Source organism: Lycorma delicatula, chromosome 4 (assembly GCF_047948215.1).
Source record: "Lycorma delicatula isolate Av1 chromosome 4, ASM4794821v1, whole genome shotgun sequence".
In the NCBI taxonomy this organism is placed as follows: Eukaryota; Metazoa; Arthropoda; class Insecta; order Hemiptera; family Fulgoridae; genus Lycorma; species Lycorma delicatula.
Window position 1 is genome coordinate 13,049,063 of NC_134458.1, and position 21,286 is coordinate 13,070,348.

At 29.1% G+C, this 21,286-nt stretch overlaps 1 protein-coding gene across 4 annotated transcripts in view; it reads left to right on the forward strand.

The window, feature by feature from the left end:
* The window catches only part of mon2 (Mon2 homolog, regulator of endosome-to-Golgi trafficking), a 195,224-nt gene that overhangs the window by 95,489 nt on the left and 78,449 nt on the right, over positions 1–21,286 (forward strand). For all 4 annotated transcript variants that reach the window (XM_075362346.1, XM_075362343.1, XM_075362344.1 and 1 more), the window contains 7 exons: positions 1,406–1,536; positions 3,125–3,367; positions 7,497–7,709; positions 8,658–8,833; positions 11,687–11,849; positions 15,154–15,298; positions 19,719–19,840. In XM_075362346.1, coding sequence (XP_075218461.1) covers positions 1,406–1,536; positions 3,125–3,367; positions 7,497–7,709; positions 8,658–8,833; positions 11,687–11,849; positions 15,154–15,298; positions 19,719–19,840 — 1,193 coding nt within the window. The remainder of the gene's footprint in view (positions 1–1,405; positions 1,537–3,124; positions 3,368–7,496; positions 7,710–8,657; positions 8,834–11,686; positions 11,850–15,153; positions 15,299–19,718; positions 19,841–21,286) is intronic.

Consider the following 21,286-nt stretch of genomic DNA (forward strand, 5'->3'; position numbering starts at 1 on the left):
GTATTTGGATACTGTTATCAATTCCAATGACAACTACACCACTGAAATTAAAGCAAGAATTGAGAAAGCACGAGTAAATTTCATTACTGTGTGAGGGGGATTTCAGCATGAATTTGAATGTTCATTTGGTAAGATACTACATCTTTACTGTTCTTCTCTACAGAATGGATACTTGAACTCCAAACTCAGCAGTGCTTGAAAAGTTTCAGTCATTTGTTAGTCTATTAAAAAATTGTAAGAATATCTTAAATCAATGTTGAAGTTTTGAATAGAATAAGGAAGTGTGCAGAAATTGCGAAAACAGTTAAGAGCATTAAGTTATTATCTTGTTTACATAGTGTGAAGAATAAATATGCTTCCTGCAAGTGACAATGCACGTAATCTGAGAGATGCTCATCAAGTGACCTGCTCTGAGTAGCACCTTCTAAAATTAAAATCACCATGATAACTGCCAACTTGTTATGTGAAGACAGACATTGAAAAAAACATTTTGTTATTTGTTTTATCTGCTTGTACATTGTGACAACTCTGTATATCATGTTAGAATAAATGATAATTTTATACATTAGTGAGAGGTTAGAATTACTGTTTAATGTAATGTTAGTGGTAAAAAGCTGACAATAAATATTTTCAATTTTATTATTAATATACAAAAATTAAGTATTTTATGTTTACTCATTTCAGCTATAAAATATAAATTCTTAATATTTGTATGTAGTATACTGAGTATTATTCTATATTCATTATGTACTAATGGTTTGCAAATCAAAAATATCATTTATACATCAGACAACAGAAATCGTAATAGTATTTTTTTTTCTATGTTCGAATTGAAAATCTTGGATGTAAATTTCTGATGTGGTGGCAGATAAAGGGAATACCACTGGGAAGCCTTCAGCATATTTATGTTTTTATGTTTAATAACTGTTGAATGTTATTGTTTACCTATTATTATATTTAATAACATTAAATTTTACCAAAGTTATAAATAATGTTTATGTTAAAATATGAAGTTCTGTATCATTTTAATACATAACACTAATTTACATTTATACATATTTATATTTTTATTATTTTTGGATTTTTAAGGAATGTAAATTAGTAAGTGTTAAATAAAAGCATAAAAAAGATGAAGAGATATTTCTGAAAACATCAACAATATTTTATCAGGGTATCAGTCAAATACCCTGATGAAATCAGGATATCATCACCTCTTAAACAAGGGTTTCTGCTACCTATATTTTTTTATGTAATTAAAGCCCCACCTGATATATCAGAATTTTCTGCAACTCATACTCAGTCACTCAAAAAGCTACATTAAAGAATGAAGTAGTGACTTTATCTGACTAAATTTTATATAACTCTTTTTAATACAAAAAGGTTAATTAATGGTTTTTTATTTTAGGGCCTCATCAACAAGGTCCAGTAATGTTGACTGCTAAGAATCTCCAGTGTATGCGAGCCCTCCTTAGCTTAGCTCATTGTCATGGTGCAATTCTAGGAACATCATGGCACTTGGTATTGACAACATTACAGGTATTGTCAAGTGTTTTTCATCTATACATTATTTTAATTTTATTTTCAACTAGTTGTATAGCTATATAAATGTTCATATTTAATGTAGTTTTATTCAGCAGGTTGAATATAAATGAGGGTATTTTGGTTTTATTATAAAAATGGGAAAACTGTTACATACACCATTTCTTCTTAAAGTAATTTTAGGCAAAGTATGAAGTATTTTTCCGTTTAAGCTTTCCCAGTTTGACAATTTTTGCTATTTATTCATGCTAGAATGAAATGATCATATTGACACCTTATTTATTGTTAATTTTGCTGTCAGTGTTTGTTTGTGTGTATTATACACATTTACAATTATTCTGTAATATCACAAATTTTAAAAAGAAACCTAGATATTCATAATCATAGTGTAAATGAGGATAAAATTTATTTTGAAATGCACCAGACCCACATCATTTTATAGCTGTTATAAAAGCTAATTGATCATCTTCTTAATATTTGTGATAATTTAAATTATTTAACTACTTCTTTAAACAAATTTTTACTAAATTATACATTTTTTTATATACGATTCCTTTCTACGTAGACAACAGTAATGAATTGTAATATTTGCTTGGTTAAGTTGTTTTTGTTACTTTTTGCATCTTATATCTAAATGAATACAATTTTTCTTTTAGTTAATGTTATTGAAGGGATATGTATTTTAAAACAGGTATAATAAATTGCATAATAATAAAATGTGTTTAGGCCATCATCACTCATGTAATTGAAATGAATTTAATATTTTAAAATCTTAATTTCAATTAAGAGTTTAAAAAACCATAAAACAAGAAAATAATTTCTTAAGAATTTTATATGTTTTATTGTTATTACATCCAAGTTATAGGAATTTGTAGAGAAAGAGGGTTTCTTAAAAATCTTGCAAACATAGTAGTTTGTGCATTGAGATTTCTGGTTTTTTGCAATAGAAAATATTGCTATTTATAAAAATAAATAAAGAACTAAAACACTGTCAGAAGCCATCACAAAAGTGAACATTTTTTGTTATGTATTATTTTTTATGATTAATTTACTTTGAAGCTTGTGTGAAAATATGGCATTTTTGTAACTTGAAAAATGCCATGCCTGACTGCAATTTGAATCCGGAGGAAAGGCTAAAATACTATCACTAGGTTTAAGAGGTTGGTGAAGTGGTTTTTTTCTTATAATTTTAGTTTAACAAAATATATATATATACTTTTTTTTTAAATTTTATTAGGAGTTTAAAAAATAATGTAATTTAGTGTATAATGTTATTTATGTTAATATAGTTATTAATGTTTTCAAACTCTTTTGCCTGATGGTCTGAAAACATGTTTACAAATTTATAATTACTCATAAATAATTTTCCAGTATGTGCTTTTGGTTTTCTAAATTCTTAAAACACGTTACTTTGTCATGCGAGTAAAAATGTTGTCTAAAGTATAAGCTAGTATCAGTTTCTATTTTTTTAAATCAAGCCATCTTGAATTATTCACTTCCTAACTGATTAGATTACTTAATTGCTTGATAATTTCTTTTATTCTCTGGTAACTAATCTGTTTATACTGATTCTATAATGTTTCAGCACCTAGTATGGATCCTTGGTCTGAAACCTTCCACAGGAGGTAGTTTAAAAGCAGGACGTGGCACAACTGATGCTAATGCAGTTATTACAACTGCTGTAATGGCTGATCTTCCAGTGCTGTCTGCTATGCTTAGTCGATTGTTTGAGTCAAGTCAGTATTTAAACGATGTTGCTTTACATCATCTCATAGATGCTCTTTGTAAACTTTCACATGAGGCTATGGAGCTTGCTTACTGTAACAGGGTATGATAATATTAAAATACGTTTACTTATTTTTCTATATATGTAATTAGTACATTAATGAAGCATTGTGTGTGTGTGTGTGTGTGTGCACGCACGTGCACACACACACACACACTGTTTTTATAATAAAAACACGATGTTTTTATTATCAAAACAATATATTGGTACAGAGGAATACGGGTCTTATAAGTATTGACTTACAGAAAAATAAAATATATAAATATATATTGTTGCCGATACGCTTTGACGGCACGTGGCACTTAATAACCTTGTAGTAGCCCTGAGAAGGGCTGTTGTCAAATGGCTTTGGTGGCAGTTGGGTCCCCACTACAGTGTGGCAATGGTGGCCCCCAGAGTCCCGCAGTGTCGATCATCTTTTGCTAGCACAGCCAAGGCAATTCTCCTTAAGCAATCCCACACTGGGTTGGTTCCTGCTGCTGAGTCTGCTGGCCAGGGCGAATGAAGCCTGGCGAGCTGTTGCAGGAAGATAGTGTCTTCATCCAGCGGCTCCCTTGATGGGCCAGCCAGGCCTGCTGCTCTGGCGGGGATGTTGGCATCCTCCCATGTTGAGCCGGCCAAGGAACTTCTTTCATCTTCTTCTTCTTGGTCTTCTCCAGGTGATGGTCGACGATGAATTAAAAATTCATTCTCGTGCATGCTCTTTTATTGGAGCCTGAGAGTGGTGTGGCCGCAGCGCCACTATGGTGGGAGAACTGCGTGGCAAGAGTGACGCTTGTACCAACAAGTACGTATACTGTGCTACAGCTAACATCTGAGCTGCTACCGTTGTCGTCCGCCAGTATTAAATTAGGCATATATGTTGTAACTATATATAATTAAGATTAGTTGATCACTCTGAGTGTGATTTATGTTGGATCATCTTTATAATATTATGGTCTTATCAAACTAATAAAAGATGCCAAGCTCACAGTATTATGAATTATAAAATAAAACTGCTAGCCAATAGTATTATTTAACACTGTTTTAAGTGGATTACTTATAGATTTAGTAGCTGTACAGCCTGACTGTATTATAAAAGACAAATTACAACGTTCAGTACATCACTAAGCATTCACAAAAATTTTAAATCTGGAGACAACATGTATAATCAGACAGCCTATAATCCATGTTTCCTATGTTATTCTACATTAAAAATTAACTAACAAAAAAACTGAAAAAAACACTTAAACATATTTGTAGACTTGTCATGTATAGTTTGCCCTGAAAAAACTGCACTAAGAGAGAAATGGAGAAACTTGTTTATAAAAACAATCATTAACTATGCACAATAGCATTAACAATGTTACCAATAAATGATGCAGCTGCTTTCTGTCTTGAGTTAGTCGACTTACCCTAGATTTACGACTTATTCCTCCATTAGCTTTTTTTTATTTTATTTATAAATTTAACAATCTTTTCATTGTTCACATTTTCTGAAAACATTTTTTTTAAAACTCCGTAATTAAGTGTATATAGAAAAATTTCTATGAAATTTTTAGCTTAATCTGAATCCGAGATTTTAAATTACCAAATAATATATTAAGTAAATTGATAAACACAAAAAGTATTGTACAGGTAATTTTTGTTAAATTACTGGTTTTCTGTGTTGAAATCTTTTCCATGAATTCTGTTATTTTGTATATAAATAAACTTATTTATTGTTATTATATGGAATTAATATGCCTCTATTTATTGGTACAATTATATTTATAAGTATTTTATATACGTGTGTTTATAAAAGAACTCCTTGGTTCAAAAAAATCATAATGAATAAATGGAATCAATTAAAAGCATCCAGTTTTCATATTTTTGAAACAAGATCGGTTTGAAACAGTTCAGTGTAATTATTAATTTGAGTATGGTGATGCTGTGCCTACAAATTTAACAATACTGTTTAAACAATACATGGTTTAATCAGTTTAAGGAAACAGACAGGCTGTCTGTATCTGAACAGAATATGAAACAGATCTGAACATCTTATATATGTAGCCTGAAAAAGTCATTAGCAAGGCACAGTTTAGAGTTAGGAATACCTAAATCTATAATGTACAAAGTGGTGTATAAGAGGCTTAAATTATGTGTATATAAGATAACTTGCACATGAAATCAAACCCAATGACAAAGTGAAAAGATTTGAGTTTGCAGCTTTAATGCTTAACAACATAAATGAAAATGAGGACTACCTGAAAAATCTGATGTTTTCAGATGAGGCAACACTTCACACTAGTGAATCAGTAAATTGACATGTTTCAGGATTTGGGGATTTTTCATGCCACAGCATGAAAATATGAAAACATCAGCTTGACTCCCCCAAAGCCAATGCTTGGTGCGGACTGAGAATGACTATATTGTTGGCCTGTTCATTTTTGCAGAAAGCACAATTAATGGGGATATTTTCTGTGATATGCTTGAATTTCTTACGTTTTTCCACAGATTGAAAATATTGAAGAAGAAAAAGGATTAATTTTCTATCAGCTAGATGGTGCTCCGCCGCATTACAGCAACTGTGTCCATGCTTGCATTTGACATCTGGTTTCAAATCAGGTGGATTGGAAGAGGAGGACTGATCACATGGCCACCAAGGAGCCCAGACATGACCCTACTAGATTTCTTTGTGTGGAGGCATGTGAAAAACGTTTATTCGGAGAAGATCCATGACATTAACAACCTACAGGAGAGGATTGTTGCCGCAGAAGCATCCATTACACCCAACATGCTGGGTGTATGTGGGAAGAGCTGGATTGCCATCTGGATGTTTACAGGGCAATAAATGGTGCATATATTGAAGTGTATTAAATACAACAAAAAAAAAATAGAGAATTTACCCTTTCAGAATATGTACTCTTGTAAGTAATACTTTAAATATAAAGCTGTTTAAATAATACTTGAAATTGAGGAGTTCTTTTATAAACATTCTGTATATATTTATACCTATTTCCCTATTCTTCTATTACAAATAAATTACTCATTTTCAAGTTTATTTTGGTTAAGAAATCAAATGTATTATAACAACTTAGCTTACTGACTCGATTATAAATTTGTATTTACAGTTTTACTATGCATTTTTTATTTATACTTATGATTTGTAAAATAGTTTTTCATGTTCATCTTATTTATTGTTTTAATATTGTCTTTAATATTGGAAGGACAGGTAGAAGGAAAAAATTGTGTAGGCAGGCCACATTTGGAATATGTAAAACAAATTGTTAGGGATGTAGGATGTAGAGGATATACTGAAATGAAACAACTAGCACTAGGTAGGGAATCTTGGAGAGCTGCATCAAACCAGTCAAATGACTGAAGACAAAAAAAAATTACTTATTGTTTGTTAATTTATAAAACTGGTTCAGGTAAAGCTAAACATTTAATTTCTTATTTACTTTGCTAAATAGTTTTTAAAAATGTACTCAGAAAATTTAAAAATTAAAAAAAATTGTTAAATTTGTAAGTTGAATAATAAAAGGTGGTTTAAAATCCAGATTAGATTAACTAAACTATCACAATAGCTGTGTTGGTGCTATTGTTTGGTTGTCCTGTAGTGTGTAGTGTTGATAGTGACTATCAACAATATTCTTCATTTCTCTCAGTGCAGTTTTTATTATTGGTAATCCAGGAATATTTTAATCTTTAAATAGATTTTTATAAAATATTTATTACAAAAAAATTGATTTTTACTGTCAATTTTGTTAAAACTATTTATTTATTTAAATACTATAAGTAATGTATATAATTAAAAAAGACTCAGTAGTGTTTAAAGAAATGTAAGTAATTAAAAAAGATTCAGTTCTATTTAAAGAAGTACCACATTACTCTTTATTAAAATAAAATACAGGATTAAAAATTTTTATTAAATAAAATTCAGGCATTTGAATTATGGTAAAAATGGTTAACATTTCTACAAAGTAATTAACATAAATGATTGGTAGTTCTAAAAGTAGATTGATTCTTGGTATTCAGTTATTGTGTTCAGTAATTATAAGTTTTACAAGAAATGGACATATTGATGTATTTTACACACATCTCAGTTCTGCTGATTTTATAGTCTAATATCTTGTAATCCAGTACTTTTTTTTAATTGTTTGTTATGTGTATTTTTTATAACCTGTCAAATTTTATTGTTTATCTTCAGGAACCATCCCTTTTTGCTGTTGCAAAGTTGTTAGAAACAGGTCTTGTCAATTTACCTAGAGTAGAAGTACTCTGGCGACCACTGACAAATCATCTGCTTGAAGTTTGCCAGCATCCTCATATCAGAATGAGAGAGTGGGGAGTAGAAGCAATAACTTATCTTGTAAAAGCAGCACTTCAGCACAAGTATCAGCCTCCTCTAAAAGAAAATCAAGTCAGTAGAAGTTCATTTTTCTTTATTTTTATTTTAGGATATAGATATTTTATAATTTCATTCAGTTAATATGCACACTTTGATGAAGTTTTATTTAAAAATTTTCATTATTTTAATTCCCTTTTTTTCTTGGCATAGGCAGGAGTGTTTTATATCATGGAACAATTGATAATTAAAAATATTTATAAAATATTACAATTTTGTTTTTAATTTATGTAAGCTAAATTTGTATAAAAATTTGTCTGTAGTTATTTTTTATATATGCTTGTGTTCATTTTTTGATTACTGTGATGCTGACTAACAAAGAAAATAATTTTATTTGAATTAATAGTTATCACTTTTATTACTAATAAGGTAAGGCGTGAACAGATTTATAATTACCATAAATCCTATCATATAACATAATAATGGAATCTAAAATATAATTTAAAAAATCAGGGGTAGACTTTTATGCAAAGGCTTCCAGGGTTTAACCTAAAATTTATTCAGATTGGCTTCCCACTGTTTATAATTTCACTATTTGCAATATAATCACTTTTATCTTTTCTTGTTTTCAGTTTCTTATTTTGTTAGAATTTAATTAGGGAGAAAGTATTAGGGTGATTTCATTAACATCCAGCATTATTGATTCTGTCTTTGTTTTTGTTCTCATTAAACATACAAACTCTTATCATCGATTAAATTTTGTTCAAAATTTCCAGGAAAGATTTTTGTTACTTTAGTAACAATTTTAAGACTTTTGTAATTAATAACAGATTACAGTAATTTCTATAATTAGTTTTTTCTTTACAAAAGAAACTTAGCAAAACTGGATTACAAGCATTTGTCTGAATTTTATGTTATTTGTGATATTTGCCATTTGACTTATACGTATGTACAAACTGTATAGCCTATATTGGATTTATGCGACAATTTTATGCTTTTTGTAATAAATATATTACTTTTCAGAAATTGCAAACATTACTGATCAGTCCTTTGGCAGAACTATCATCAGTTCCTCACGGAGATGTAAGACAGCGTCAGCTTGACTGTGTTTTACAAGTTTTACATGGATCAGGTGAAACTCTTTCCCATGGTTGGCCGTTAGTCCTTACTATTATTGGAGCAGTCAATGACCAGCACGGGTATATATTTCTATTTTTGTTTAGCTATTTATATTTTCCATTTTTGAAACTTAATAAATTATTTATTGTCAGACATTTATTCATTTATTTATAATTAGTAACTACACCCAGATGCTCAATTACAGTTTTTTTTAAAATGAGAAATTAATTTTATGAAACATACAGTTTTCTTATTTTTTAAAATAATGAATTGTGCATTTAAGTACAAAGCAGCACTGGTCTGAGCAAGCTTACTTATTACCAAACACCTATTCAGACCCATAGACTTCATTACATTCTCTGTAATATTAAAAATAAACTATAAAAACATAAGGTAATGCATTATTGCATACATACATGAGTACCGCGTGTAATATGATAAAACTTAGTTATTTATATTTGAAATTATTATAATAACACTAGCATTCATTTAAATGAGTTTATAAGCAGAAGTAATAACAGTATGTTTTAAAGTAGACATTTTTATCTTAAATTTGGAAATTACTTCTTGTTGATTAACTTATCTATATTTAGCAACACTGTTTTTAATTTTAAAATGCCATATTTATATTATAATTCATAAACAAAGTCAATTAATTATTCATAAGTGATAATAATATAAAAAATGTTCATCTTTATTACACCCGTAAAATTTATACACTTGGAATTGCATAGCTCTAAAATGTATTAACAATCCGTTTTTATTGCCAGTGCAGTAAAGTAAATGTAGTTTGATGTTAACAGATATCTAATGTGCTTTCGTATACATACTTTTATAATTAAATAATTATAAAAATACAGAACAAAATATGCTCTATATTTAAAAGAGGCATTCTGCTGCATCACTACAAGACTGTGTATGTTTGATCTGTGTAGTAGATCAGCGTATTCTCCATTTAGTAACTAAGGTTTATCTTTGCTATTGAAGTAAATCAATTGGCTTATGGACCAGTGCACTTCATTGTAAAACATACATCAAAATTCTCATTTAAGATTTTAAGTTGTTTAAAAGAAGCTCTTTGCTACTATTACTGTATCTCTTGTAAATAATCTTATCCGAAGTGCGATGTTGTGTTAACAAACCTCTGTAAAATTTCTGTATGCAAAATAATGAAAATGGTATGTTTATAATAATAATGATGGTGGTGGTGGTTGATGATGATGAGGAGGAGGACAATGGTGATGAAAAAATATTTTGTTCACAAAATTAAATCTTTTTTAGTTAATTTAAAATGCACACTATTTATATAGGGTTTTAAAATAATATCCATCGTCATTTTATTAATCACAGATTACTTTTATTATCAGTACATCAGTAACAAATCATAAGTAGGCCTGTTGTCATAATTAAAATCTTTGCCATTCATTTTAACATAGTTCAACTTGAAAAATGTTAGTAATAAAAAATAAATGTAATAGCCCTAACACCAATGTGTTTCTGTAAGTGGCTACTAGGTAGCAGTAATTCATTAAATTATAGAAACAATATGTGATTTACATATACTTGTCTGAAGATATTGAATTACATCTTAGTCATATTTTTCATGTACAGAAATTTGATAAAGAGACTTAAAGGACTAGAAGAAGCTCAGCATTACTTTTTCCTGAATTGAAATACTGATTATATTACATTGTTAACCCTTTTTGCTCCAGAGTTGGATGTCTTCCAGATCTGTGAATTTCCTTCACAGATCCATTGTCAAATATCTTTCAACATTGGTTTTTTTTTATGGTTTGTGTTTTTTCAATATGTTTTATCAAAAAAATTTGAAAGAATCATATTGAATCGCTATTATTTTCATTACACACCTTTTTTAATAATTTTAGTTAAATAGTCATTTTAAAGCGTCACTTTTTATTCCTGTGACATATAGACTATATTTGAAGTAATCTTGTATTTTAAAATGACTCATGATCTTTTATTTAGTAATGTATTATGTGGCTGTAAAAATATTTAATGGTATATTGGTTCAGATAATGGCACCTGAAGCTACCTGACAAGAAAATGAGGAGTTTATCTGGCTGATTGGTTTAAGAATATTAAAAGAAAAAGTAATCTGAATAAAAGATAATAAGTAAGATGAATAAAAATAATTAAAGAAGGTACTTATGTATTAACGCCACCGCAGCTACAGCTTTATTTAAAATTGAGTATTTATTTTATTGAGTCTCTTTATTAATTTTAAGAAATGGTTATTTATATTTATTTATTTTATAAATATAACGTAACCAAACTTAACCTATGCTCGCTAACCTTGACTAATTAACTCCGTAAATTTTTGAGTATTTATTTAATAAATTCAGTAATTATTGCAATTTTTATAACAATAATTACTGAATTTATTAAATAAATACTCAAAAAATGACAGTGTTAATTAGTCAAGGTTAGCGAGCGTAGGCTAAGTTTGGTTAAATTATATTTATAAAATAAATAAAAATAAAATATGTTAAACTCTATATCGACCCATTTTCCACCGAAATCCGATTGACTACTTTGTTTTTAAATAAAGCTGTAGCTGCAGTGGCATTAATACGTAAGTACCTTAAAGAACAATGTATATTCATTATAATTAAGTTTTATTTTGTGAAATTTCGATTAAATTAAAATACAAGTAATGCAAGACTATAATCTGTGATTATTATTTTTAATAAAAGTGAATGAGAATAACCAGTATGCTTGTGAATGCAATGTAGGATCCGATAGATTACTGATTGTGTCTCTCTTTCATAATACCTTACTGAAAACATGTGCAGTCGTTGCACTAGAATGGTAATTTTTTGAGACTATTATTTTTATAAATAATTTTTATTTTTATTGTCGATTGTTATGTAGAACTCAGTTATTGTAATTATAATATATTTGATTATTTTCAGAGAAAATCTTATAAGAATAGCGTTTCAGTGTCTCCAATTAGTCGTAACAGATTTCTTGCCTTTAATGCCATGGCGTTGTTTACCACTTTGCCTCGAAACTACTGCCAAGTTTGGATCACAAACTCAAGAACTTAATATATCGTTAACAGCAATTGGTTTAATGGTATATTTTTCAATGAATAAGTTTCTCTAATTTAGATTAGTAATTAATACATTTATTTTTTCTGTGTATTTCTTTGCTTTGAATTATTTTTTTTATTTTTAAACACTACAATAACCATTTTTCTTTATTAATTTTAAGTAAAGTAAATTTCTAATTTTTATATAATTTGGAATTGTTAAGTGTGTATTTGTACACAAAAAAGAAAATATGGTTAATCTATTAGTGTTTCAAACTCTTTCTAGGGTTTATTAATAAATCCCACATTAATACTCTCATAAGATTACTGTTGTAAATTTCTAAAAGTTACTTTTGATTAGCAATGATGGCAACAGTGTTTTTTTTGTTTTTGATGCAGCGCAGTAATTTTATTGTTTTTTACCTGAGCATATTAATTTTTTGTTATCTTTTATACACAATTTTAAATCTTATTTCATTCTAAAAGGTTAAATCTATAATATAATAGATCTAATTCTAGGTAAGGGTTGCTTTGTTAGTAAAATTATAAGTTGAAAAGCTGTATTTAATAGGTCTGTTAAGTTAGGTGTTCATATGCAACTGGAGAAATTTTTTTTTGAAGTTCTCACTATCAAGGTTTTTTTTGGAAATAATGATAGGCAAAAATTATCCATTAATTTAAAATCATTGAAATATTAACTCACAAAACCTTTTTCTTATGTAATTTTATATGTGGGAACAGTTTTATTTTCAATCATCAGAAATCTGTTTGTAAATTTCGTTAAGAAAGCTCAGTTAAGTTTTATACAATTATATTTCAGGTATTATATCTGTTAACAGAATTTAGACATTTTTTGCTAAGTTTTGTCACCACACCAAAATCTTTACCAAATGTTTAACTTGTAAACTTTCAAATTTCGTGATGTACCTTAAATAAAGTAAGCCAACCTCACATGTGGTTAAATTCCTTTTTAACTGTAAGAGTGAAGAGGAAACAGAAATCTGTTTGCAATTTACTGCAAGCAATAGTCACTGTAAATACCTTAAAATACCTTATAATTCTTTACATTGAATGCTTTTGACATTTTGACTATATCAGTCAATGTCATCTAATATTATGAAGTAAAAAAAATAAACTGCTGTTTCTTTATATATATTTATTAAGTAATTTTTTAAAAAATATAATTTGAGTGTGGTACAGATACAGTAATTTTTTAAATTAAGATTTGTTTTCTATATCTGATTCATGTTCTGTACTGTATAATTCTTTTTAATATTTATGTTGATATTTTTTTTGTACTTTCTTATTGAAAGTTACTTCTAGATTTTATCACTTTGAATAGTATTTATTAAAAAATAGAATAAAATTCTTCTCCAAAATTAATAAACATTTTATAATATCCACTATAATTCTATCGTTTCTCTCACTGTTTTAAGCACTAAAGCATTTTACTAATTTTGTAGCAGGTTTAATCCTGATACTTTGTTTAGTTAGATTAATACATTATATACTAAAAATATTAAAACTTAAACTTTATTTTAAAACAACAGAGAAAACAAAAATATTCTCAGTAATATTTTTTTTTTTATTGAGTGCAAACTATATATATATATATATATATATATATATATATATATATATATATGTATATATTATGAGGTGTAGTTCAAAAGTAAGGAAGGGCCAGTTGGTAATAAAATGAGAACAGTTGAAAATATGAAAGAATTATTAATAATTTCAAATACTTACATATTTGTTTTACTACTCAATCACCAATTTAGTTCCAAACACTTTTGATATTGTGAAACAAGCTTCTTCAAACCTACTGGATAAAATTCCACTGCTTGGGATTGTAACCACTTTTGCCCTGAGAATTTCAACTCTCCACTTTCCTTGAATCATTAAGACAAAAGCCAGTTTTTGAGGTGTAGGAAGAGATGTTAGTCACTGGACGCAATATCAAGGCTTTTAGATGATCAATAATCTTTCATCCAAAGTTTTGAATTATTTCTGTTGTGCATACAGCCATGTGTATAGACATACATTATTGTGAAGAAGAACAATTCCTGATCTCAGCATTTCCTGTCGTCGATTTTGAATGGCACAACACAGTTTAGAAAGTGTTTCACAGTAGACTTGTGGTGTGTAGATGTTCCAGGTTCCATGAAATCAATCAAAGGCGCACCATTTTGGTTCCAGAATACTGTTGCCATGACTTTCCTTTGAGACTAGGCTTGTTTGAATTTTTTCAGTTTAGGTGAACTGGAATGACCCCACTGCATGGATTGTTGTTTCGTCTCAGCATTGACATATGAAATCCATGCTTTGTTGCCAGTGATGATATGAGAAAAAGATTTATTCCCTTTGGTTAAAGCAGTCAAGAAACTCACATGCAGATGTCATTCTGTGATTTTTGTGAGCACTTGTCAAAATTTTCAGTACCCATAATGCACACAGTTTATGATAGTATAGGTTGTTAGTCATGATTCTCAACAATGTTGCCTTTGAAACTTCTGGAAATTCTAGAGAAAGATTGCTAATCATAAAGCAACACCTTTCTCTCACTTTTGCCTTCACACGTTCAGTGAGATTGTCAGTCAAGACACTAGGCAAACTTCTCTGTTTGTCGTGAACATTTGAATGGCCTTCCATAAACTCACCATTACCTCACGTTTCCTTCACTCATTGTGGTAAACCCATATGTTTCACACAATTGACAGTGAATTTCAGCAGCATTATGTCACCTTGCGTTTAAAAATGTAATCACTGGTCAAACTTCACAATTGGGGATTTTTTATTACATTTTAACACACTGTCTCGCAAAGGCAAACAACAATGAACTGATAGTAGTACAGCGGTTGCATGCCCTTACAAACCACTTAAAGCTACTGTGCATTCGCGAACCAATCAGTATTGTCAGTCGCTCTTTATAGCTCAGTGGCCCTTACTTTTGAACCATGCCTCGTATATTAACGTGCTTTTAATGTAATTTATTTTTATTTATATATATAAAATGTTATGTTTGATAAAAGTATTAGAAAAAATAGCTGTGGTATAATGAGTATTTTTAATTAATTATTAACCTGTTTTGCTACTAGGATCCATTTGGACAAAATCTTCTACTGAAATTTTACTCTCAGTTTTTAAAAAATAAATAGCTCATGTGTTCTTTACTTTTGAATGAATTAGAGTTTAATATTTAGTCTGATATTTTTAGATCATTAATGACAAATTAATCATAAGGTATTTGATGTTTTGTTATTGTATATTTTTTAGTCAATTATAAGTGATATTTTTTTACTGTTTAAGATTCAACAGTTGAAATAAAATGAATATCATATTTTTCAGTGGAACATATCGGACTATTTCTTCCATAATAAAGATAAATTATGTCAACTTTTGGCTAGTGATTCTACTGTATTTCCAGATTTCCCTGGCACTCCAGATATGCCACCATTTGATAAATTATGGATGTGCCTTTATACAAGATTAGGTAAATATAACATAACTCATTGTACACATTATTTTAGCATGATTTATAGTATCACTAAGATATTTTGGATGAACTTTCTAATTTGTTATAGAATTAAAAGTTGAATAAGTTTAAATAAATTAATAAGAGATTGAAGTTATAATTAAGTATATGTTTTGTAGTAAGTTTAACCCTTTGAACGCCAGACCTGTTTTCAAAATTTTTCTGATCAGGCTTGTGTCATGTTTTTTGTTAAAAATTTGTTAAATGTTATTTTATTACCATTACCTAATAGCATTTCAATTTATTTTTGGTTTTTTTTAGAAGATTACCTGTGTTTCTATGTGATAAAAGGAACGAAAAAAATTTTTTTGTTACTTTGTGAAGTTCAAAAAAGCATTTTACATACATTAAGTTTGCATAACACTCGATACATTTCAAAGAAAATTATTTTGTTTTCTTCAGAGCTGACAGGTGACCACAGTTTTTAGAAATTGCAGCATACAAACATTACATTGGCCTCGGTTTTCGGTGTCCAGATATCTGTGATTAGTTTACTGGATGTTTTATAATGGATTATCACCATATTTGAGTAAAGGAGTTGTTACAAATTTCCAGAATTTGATGACCCTCAGTTTACTATATGTGACTTTTTTTGAAAAAAAGGTGTGCATTGATAATTGCTGTGTTGCATATCAGTTGTATGCCTACTTTTCAGTACCACTTGATGATACTTTTCTTGACTTGTGATGCATATGACTTTTTCTGATCAGATAACTCTATGTAGGTTTTGCATTATTATAGTCTATAATTACTTTGTTTTTTTCATTTTTTCCTTCTCTAGTGATAACATCATGAAGTTCAGGCTTATGTTCTGTAGACAAAAACAAAATGTCCATTTTATCTCTCCTCTTACCTGCTATTACATTTTTATTGCTTTGAAAAGCATATGTTTCTCCATTTTTAAGTTTACATTACACAGTGTGTGTTGGATTGTACTTCCTACAGCTATGCAATGTTCCCACAAGATGGGCTCTTTTGTTCATTAAGTGATGAGTGAGTTGTAAATTTCATAAGTTGTAAGTTCATAAAATCAGTCAGTTTAACAACTGACAAATTAAACAGTGTACTGATTTATATTAAATAAATATGTAATAAAATTCAGCCATTATGCTAAAACCTCAACATCAGTAAGTACAGTTGTATATCTCTGAATGAGATTATCGTCTTAAAACATTACTCTGAGAATATCGCACTGTAAAATAACATTCCCTCTTCTTTTTTAAAAGATCTACTGCATCCTAATTAGTGTAGAAATCTGAATACTGTAACAGCTAAATGCGTAAGAAATCCTTTGTGTTATTTTTGTGAAAGGATTAGTCAGATCCTAGGAGCCCTTTTGCTTTTAAGCGAACATTTTTACATACTCTTACAAACAATTATACATCCACATATTCCGGTTTTGGTTTTACTTATATCTATTAATATGGATGAATATTGTTATTTTATTAATTAACACACATGGACATCTTTGTAATGATAGAAAAATTACCACATAAATTTCTTCTACTTAAAAGCAATAAACCATTTGCAAATGTTTTGATTTTTATATTCAAAACAAACACATTATCAAATTGGTTTGTATATTCTGATAATCATAATCTGAAAAAAGTAATGTAATAATTTTAGAAAAAAATTGTACTGTTAATGAAATTTTGTAGCAAATAATTAATCTGTTGAACATTACAAGATATATAATTTTACTTTTCGGATGCAAATGTATTTAAAGTGGAAATCGTAAAAATATGTGCACTAAACAGTAACAATTTGTGTAACTGAAAATTTATATTGGCAGTGGATGATGCAAGAATAAAATAACAGCATTCACTGTTATTAAAAAAAAAAAATAGTGAAATTTGATTGAGAATTTATTTAATTTTTGCTCCTTTATAACTGTCTACTAACATGCATATACAGAATGTAATATTACCCAAACACTATAAATGATTCTAATCCTCCCAAAGCAAAGCTGATGAAAAATAAACCAGTGATACATATTCATCGTAGCATATCTCTGATTCCAGTTACTTTTCTGCTCCAGTAGTCATTCATGCAAGGCTTTATCTAAACCGATCCACATGGTTAAACATCATGTAAGAATTTTTTGTAATCATCAATATCTTTCCACTACAAGAGTGTATCAGAAGGACCCAGCGATTCAGATAATATTCATTTTACAATTATTTACTTTGCATTTTTATTTGTTTCATTTAACAGTCAGCTTTATCACATCATCATCTAACCGTAGTTGAAAAAATCAGTAGGATTTTTAGTTATTTACAAGATCTAAACAAGGTTCAATATTCCACTAGCACTTGCAAAAGTAAAACTTTGTAGGTTTCTTGAACATCTCTCGAGACAACATTCAGTTTAGGTGGAGTTACTTAATTATTGTTAGTAATTTCACTAACATTTTTATGTGATGTAACTTCATCATCAATAACTAATCAATTGTTCATCACTTTGTGCAATGCAATTGGTTGGACCTAAAGAAGAAGTTGAAATAAATCATTATTTGGTTTATCTCGGTTTCTGATCTCACCTGTTTTTTGTACATTTGAATCAGTTTAACTAACATCACTTGATTCACATGGCAAATAATTTTGATTCAAGTCACTGTTAGCACTAAACAGGTCATCTGATTAAGAAAGATTCTCATCTAAATAATCTTGTATTTTGTTATTATCCATTTTGAAAATAATAAAACCTGCTATAAATTTTTAGAAATAAACAATTATTTTTGGAAAAAATATGTAAACTGAGTTATAGACACACTTAAAACAAAAACAAACTGTTAATTACTAATAACAAATTATACAAAATAATAATAACAATTGATACAACAAAATTATGAGGTTGGGTGAAATTTATGATATAAAGACGAAATCAACAGTAGTGCCAAACCTATAGACATGACAGAAAATTTTACATACAGGCCAGCATTTTCTTACATAGCTGAGCAAATTAAGCTTACACAGCAGATCAGCTGTAAGTAATTCGCGTTTGATTTACACAGAAGTGAGAAGCATGGTTGATACACAAAACAAATAATTAAACCATATTGAATGCAGTAGTTTAATTACATTGATGAATGCAAATTTATGTGAAAATTTTAAAAATTATTTAGTTTTTTTTTGTCTTCAGTCATTTGACTGATTTGATGCAGCTCTCCAAGATTCCCTATCTAGTGCTAGTCGTTTCATTTCAGTGTACCCCCTACATCCCACATCCCTAACAATTTGTTTTACATATTCCAAACATTGCCTGCCTCCACAAGTTTTTCCTTCTACCTGACCGTCTAATATTAAAGCGACTATTCCAGGATGCCTTAATATGTGGCCTATAAGTCTGTCTCTTCTTTTAGCTATATTTTTCCAAATGCTTCTTTCTACATCGATTTGCTGCAACACCTCTTCATTTGTCACTTTATCTACCCATCTGATTTTTAACATTCTCCTATAGCACCACATTTCAAAAGCTTCTAATCTTTTTTTCTCAGGTACTCCAATCGTTCAAGTTTCACTTCACAGGGTTAACAAAAGAGGAAGATTTAAGTTATTTGTATTTTTTAGTATTGCATTGGCATAATTTTCTCCTACATTTGTAAAGTATTTATATAATTTATTAGGTTCAATTTTCAATTGTGAAATTTTTTTTCATATCTAATATTTCAATAGTACATTCCCACATTTTCTTAATATTATTTTTATTTAGTTGAAACTTATTATTAAAACAAATCAGTTTTTGCTTTCTTTATTATATTGTTTAATGTGTTCTTACATTTCTTATAATAATCTTTTAGTTTTGTATTAAAAGGTTGTTTTAATAATTCACGGTGCATTTTATCTCTTTCTTTCAAAGCAGTTACCATGCTCAGAGTGATCCATTGTTTTAATGTTTATTTTTATGTGATATTTTAATAATCTGTTTTTATGTTTATTTAAGTAGTCAGTAAGTTTATTAATAAAATTTGTTACTAATGTATCTATAGTATCAGTGTTATTATTGCATACGTCTTTCCAATTTTCTTTATCTAAACTAGATTTAGGTTCATCATAATTTATTTTATTGATATTGTTGGTTGTTGTCTTATCTTTTTCAAAGTTTGTAAGTTTCATATGAAAAGAAGTACAGCAATAGTCTGTGATAACAGTCTTCAGCATCACTCCCATCACATCACTGTCTAACGGAACCACTCTTAAAGAAAATATGGTCAATGCAGTTGGTCGACTGCATTTTGTTATCATGACTGTTTGCAGCTGGTCAACTGCATTTTATTATCACGGCTGTTTTGTAATCATGCAGGTTTGTTTATATATGATTTAAATCCTTATAGTTGCGTAATATAAATTTTAATTGTATATTTGTTGTATTCTGTTAGGGGATCTTTGTGTGGATTCAAGACCTGCTGTTCGTAAATCTGCTGGTCAAACATTATTTTCGACAATAAATGCCCATGCTGGTCTTCTTACACAACCAACATGGCAAGCAGTTTTGTGGCAGGTATATAATTTATTTAATTTAATTTAAACTGCTGTTTATTTTGTCACGTCCAGTTTTATTTATTCTATTTTTTTGTTATTTAAGCTGTGTTGTATTTATTCAAGTAAAATTTATTGTTTGCATATGGAGGAGATAAATTTAACGATTTATATATGATATAGTAAAATCTTTTTCTGTTTGTTAGGTTCTATAACCTAACATACATTTCAGGATTTATGATCATTGAGGGTTGGCCAATGAAAAACTTTCATATGGCTTAGCTGGATTGAACTTCACCCAATATAGAGCAATTTTTACATTTTGCATATTGTCTAACTCAGTATTTATACTCCTCACCATGTTCACCTTATTTCTTATTTACAAGGCATTTTGTTAAGTAAGTACAATTTTGATATAAAATATCAAGCAAATGTTTTTAAAATTTATATTCATCTGCAAGCCTGGATCTTAATTTACAATTCCACATAATTTCTACCTACATCAAGGCTCTTGTATTGTGTGATCAGCTTATGCATTCCAGCTTCATAGAAATCTCTCACCTGAGAAGGTAATCATTACTGAATGGCTGTTTTGACATTACCATCGACGTCATGATGCTGACCGCCGATATACTGCTTTAAATTCAGGAACAAGTGGTAGTCACTGGGCACCAGTTGAAGACTATATGGTGGGTGATCAGTTTGTTTCAAGCCAAGTGATGCAGTGAGATCTTGGGTGCGATGAGCTGTGTGTGACTGAGCATTGTCATGAAGCAGCATGATCTCTGTACTAAGCATGCCACACCATTTTTTAATTGTATGATGCAGTTTAGTCAAGGTCTCACAATATGTATGTTGGCATTTATCCTTTCACCTCAAGGCAAAATATTAAAAAGCAACACTGCCTTTCTATCCTAAAACACAGTGCACATAATTTTGCAGGCTGACATTGTTTACTTGAACATCACTTTCTTGGGATATGTTGACTGTCTGTTCTCCATTCTATAGACTGTTTTTTTTTATTCTTATGTAATGTGAGATACCTATGTCTCACCACCAGTAACAATTTGGCTTAAAAATGAATCACCTTCATTACTGTATTTTTGTGAGAAAATTCAAAGTACTGCTAAACATTTGATTTTGTGCAACTCATTCAGCATTGTTGGTTCCCAGTGTGAGCACAACTTTCGATAATTTATGCATTCTAACACAATTTCATAGAGAACACTTTGTAAAATTAATGGAACTTCATTACATCATGATGAAATTATAAACTGTCTATTCTCATGGACTTTTCAATTACCTCTCTGCATGAGGTCATCAGTAATGACAGACAGTCACCTGCTCTGTACCACATTGTGTACATTTGTAAGTTCCTCTTTAAATACCCTAACCCATTTTTGCACTATTCCATCGGAGATAGTGTTATCCCTGTATATTTTACTAATCCATTGATGAATTTTGGCCA